At 46.8% G+C, this 4174-nt stretch overlaps 1 protein-coding gene across 1 annotated transcript; it reads left to right on the plus strand.

Annotated features, from left to right (window-relative positions):
• Positions 1 to 1357: 1357 nt before the first annotated feature.
• On the plus strand, positions 1358 to 3542 carry LOC147434847 (uncharacterized). The gene is made up of 2 exons (XM_086491250.1): positions 1358 to 1495; positions 1808 to 3542. The coding sequence occupies exon 2, from the start codon at positions 1852 to 1854 to the stop codon at positions 3199 to 3201; it is 1350 nt and encodes a 449-aa protein (XP_086347376.1). The 5' UTR covers positions 1358 to 1495; positions 1808 to 1851; the 3' UTR covers positions 3202 to 3542.
• The last annotated feature ends 632 nt before the right edge of the window (positions 3543 to 4174 follow it).

Raw genomic sequence — 4174 nt, forward strand, 5'->3', positions numbered from 1 at the left:
GAGCTGACACCCCCCTGATCCAAGCATCTGAGAACCCCATGCAATGTAGAGTGCCCTCTAAGAAATCCCAATCCACTCTATCATATGCCTTCTCAAGGTCGAGAAGAAGTACGACGAGGTCCTCTCCCTTGAGCTGAGCCAAGGCCGTCGCCTCCCAGAGAGTGAAGATGTTGTCAAGGATGCTACGCTCCTTGACAAAGCCTGTCTACGTCCCATGTATGAGGCTCTCTAGCAGCGGCTGGATTCTCAAACTCAGAGCCTTCGCCAAAATTTTGTAGGCTGAGTTGAGAATGGTGATGGGTCGCCACTGCCTCATCTCGTCCAGTGATCCTCCCTCCTTGGGAATGAGAAAGATCAATCCTTTGCTCAGATTGTCAGGCATCTCACCAGTGTGCAGAATGTACCGATAAGCGCTACACAAATCGTGACCAAGTACCTCCCAGTACTCCAAAAAGAAGCTCAAAGTCAAGCCATCCTCCCCTCGGCAACCGCCACGTGAGCATCATGAATCTCATCCGGCTGGAGGGGTAGCTCAAGCCTCTGGCGCATCTCCTCAGTGACCAAACAAGGCATCTGTGTCCACACCTGCTCTCTGCATGCATCTCTGCTCTTTGACTGAGGCTCAGCTGACAACAACACGCGGTAAAAGTCATTCTGGCTGAGCCAGCCACCACTCACCTTGGGTAGGAGCACTACCTTCGGGAGAGAGTGGGTGTCCCGAACCAAAACGCATACTGTGGGAATGCCTGCTGCCTTGGTAGCAACTGAAGCTGCCTTGCGTGGAGTCTCCAAAACTGTTCCGATCTCGGAACCAATCCTGGACAGAAGTGGGAGGTATTCTCTCCTCAAGCCAAGGAAGCAAACCGAGATGGGTAAATCTGCTTCCCCGACAAGAACGTCTGTAGCCGGGTCGAAACCATGGCGCCATTGTCGAAAATGAGCCCTCACTGCACGAATGGCCAGCGGGCTCATCAAAATGACCTTGGCAGCCGTCTCGGAAGTCTCGAACTCAATCTGGTAGTACACGCGCCCGAGAAGCTGAATGTCAACGATCTTTCCCACCTCTGCAAGGAGATGGGCCTCAAGGAGGTCTCGCACCTCCCCTCTGCTGGGATGACTGCCAATGATGTTGCGGATGACGGAGGTAGCCTGAAGGCGCTCCACCTCTGCTGCAAGGCTCGCTTGCTCTGCTGGCGATAGAGCAAGTCGGATGGAGGGCTCGGCGGGGTCGGACGAGGGGGCTTCATCAGAGTCCCTCTGTGGTGGGGCACGAGCGTCCATCTCTGTCTGCTGCTGGAAGTGAAGTGGAAGGGGGGTGCTGAGCGGGGCTGAGGGCAGCGAGGAGGGCGGCGTGCAGGGAAGGGGCAGCGATGGCGTGCAGGGAGCAGCAACAGCAAGCGCCTGGTGGTCTGACAGTGCCGTGAAACAAATCTTTAATTGCACTATGATAGATCAGATGTCTCCACTGTTACCTTGACTGCTGCTTCAGTTCTAGGTATTTGTCTTGACTATCTTTGAGTGTTGTATATTATGATAGCATAGAGTTTAAATTTGTTTGATCAATAGTCCCAAGTGGTTACAATCCAAAATAGCCTTTGAAACCTACAATTTGAATTCAGGTCTGCATGCACTAGATAGTGGCCTCAATAGGCTTGCAAATTCAAGCATGTGTGCACCTAACGATGGCCTTATTATGCTTGCATTGAAGTCTAAATTTGAATTCAGGTCTATATGCCAATTGCCTTTGAAAATGATTGTGTTATGAGGCTCATATCTCAATATGCTTGTTTCTGGCATTTCATTTCAGGAAATGATGGTCTTTTGAATTCCAATTCAATTGATCATGGGTCCATGAATGCGGACCAGCTTGCCCATGGCCAGCCAAAGGTATTTCTTGATGTTGCAGTCTTACATGATGATCCACAGCCAGTACGCAAGTTTGTACTCTTAGAAGAAACTGGCATGGTGGAAGAGCCTTCCGTGGCAGAGCGGGCATGCATGGATGACAATTCCACCAATGGAAGCATCCAATTTTGTAGGCTATACGAGGTGTCAGAAAGATCAAGAAGCTTGTTGATACCACCCACGCAGCTGGAGTCAAAGAAAAGCAGCCCTACAAAACCCTTTTTCAACACTCCGTGCTTGGGTGTGGAATCAATCCTCAAGACACTATTTAGAGCACGAGGAACATCAACCTCAACCAAAGGGGTAAAGGCCTTTACATGCTGGGTTGCATGTCCATCAAGCTCTAACAATGAAGCTCTATCCTTTACAACAGGGCATAGCTTTTGTGAGAATGATGTAAACTTAACCTACGCTAACCATGGCAATCTCGACTTTGGACAACATAATTTTTCAGAGTTGAGAGGTTGTTTTGGCAAGGCTGTGAACAGATCAGAGTTTGATACTTTCAGCTTTAAGTGTTCGTCGAAGCCATTGGCCATAGTCAAAAGTGACGATGAAGATCTGGCACTGTTTGTAGCCACAGATGTAGCAGTGGATTGTGTGCTACTTCCATGCAGTGCAGGGGTGGAAATGGCTGAAAACAAGAAATTTATGGCAGCATTTTCGTATCCGTGTACTCAGACAAGTATTACCGAGGCTTACGAGGAGCTGATTGAGGGCAAGGCTGACCATGGCATAAAGAAGTTATATGCTCTTCTCAATTTGGAAGATGATGCTCTCTACCAGAAATTGTTTGAAGTCTTCCGAGCATTTCATGATGGGACTTTGCTGTGCTCCCCAGGAGCCCTTGGGATGTTTGATGATGTCAAGTGCTATTACAAGTGTACCACTGGAAAAGGCTCTAGTGGTGGGCCAATAATACCCACCCACTTGCCAGGGTATGTGGTTGGTATCCATAAGGGTGGGGTTGTTGATAAAGATTATAATCAAGCCACCTCTACCGATTCACCTGCCTTTGTCAAGGTGTACTCAGAATTTGTACTACCAAGACTTCCACCTAGAGAGAGTATTTTCTGGACTGGCTGGGACCTTCAACCATTTCTTAGATGGCTACAGAAGCACCACTTGACGTGGGGAGAGCCAATCAAAGAGTATAACTTGATGGAGAGGATAACAAAGCTGATGCAAGGATGGAGCAGCTGGAGCTTGCTGAACGGAGGAAAGATCGAGGAGGAGGTGAACATGACAGTTGAGACCACACCACCACCAACTTTAAAAGGGCCAATTCATTATTGATTGTTTACAGAGGTGGCTGTTTTATACATACACACACAGGAGTTTGTTGTAATTTTATGCCAAGAAACATGGGAGTCTAGTGTACAAGAGTTAGTACCTCTCACTACCCCTTGTGTAGGGGCTACCCCTTGAGTAGGGGCCATGTAGTTTTGATACACCAAAATACGTATATTACCTGGTTTACATTTAGAGTGGAGACAAACTCAGATATAGTTTTTTCACCACCTCTTGTGTAGGTGCCATGTAGTTTTAATACACTGGAATGTATATTTTCCCTGATTTCCTTTCAGGGTGGTGGCATACTGAAAAATAGTTTTTGATAATCATATCAGCCTTCAAAAGTCTGATACATGGTTGCTTCAATCGTGGGTATACTGCGATAAAATTTTGTTTTTGGGAATTTTTTTTCTTACTCTTATCATAGATGCGTGCCTTCATGTATTCAGTATGTCCCTGCTTGAGTTGAAGTTAGGCATGTAAGTACATGTAGCTCTAGTGGCTGCCAAATCTATCTCTCCCCCCTCGATTTCATGTACCTTGGTTCTTTCCCCCCTTTCATGTCAAATGGAGGGATAGATTCGACAAAGGAAATGACGGTTCTGAAAGAAAAAAAGAAAAAAGTTAAGTGAACTGTGTCCTTTCCCCCCTTTCATGTCAGATTTAGGGATTCATCTGATTGTAGACAGAAATATCTGTCATGGGCCTGTCAGCACCGATTATTTTTGGTAATTGCTTGCATCTCATAAGGGCAACGGGGATAGCATAGTGGTGTGGTCATCTCATGTTTTGCAAGCATAAGCGCTGTCTGTCTCGTGTGCATGGTTGTGTGTATTCATGAATTTTATTTTTATTTTGTAAAATCTTGTTGGTTTCTCCTTTGCATCTGAATCTAAGACTTAAACTTGAGGACTTAGGGTTGGTTTACTCTGCATACAGTGAGTGAATTAGGGCGTCATTGGAGCCGTAGCCAAGT

Source organism: Adiantum capillus-veneris, chromosome 19, assembly GCF_014529385.1.
Source record: "Adiantum capillus-veneris isolate H3 chromosome 19, ASM1452938v2, whole genome shotgun sequence".
Lineage (NCBI taxonomy): Eukaryota > Viridiplantae > Streptophyta > Polypodiopsida > Polypodiales > Pteridaceae > Adiantum > Adiantum capillus-veneris.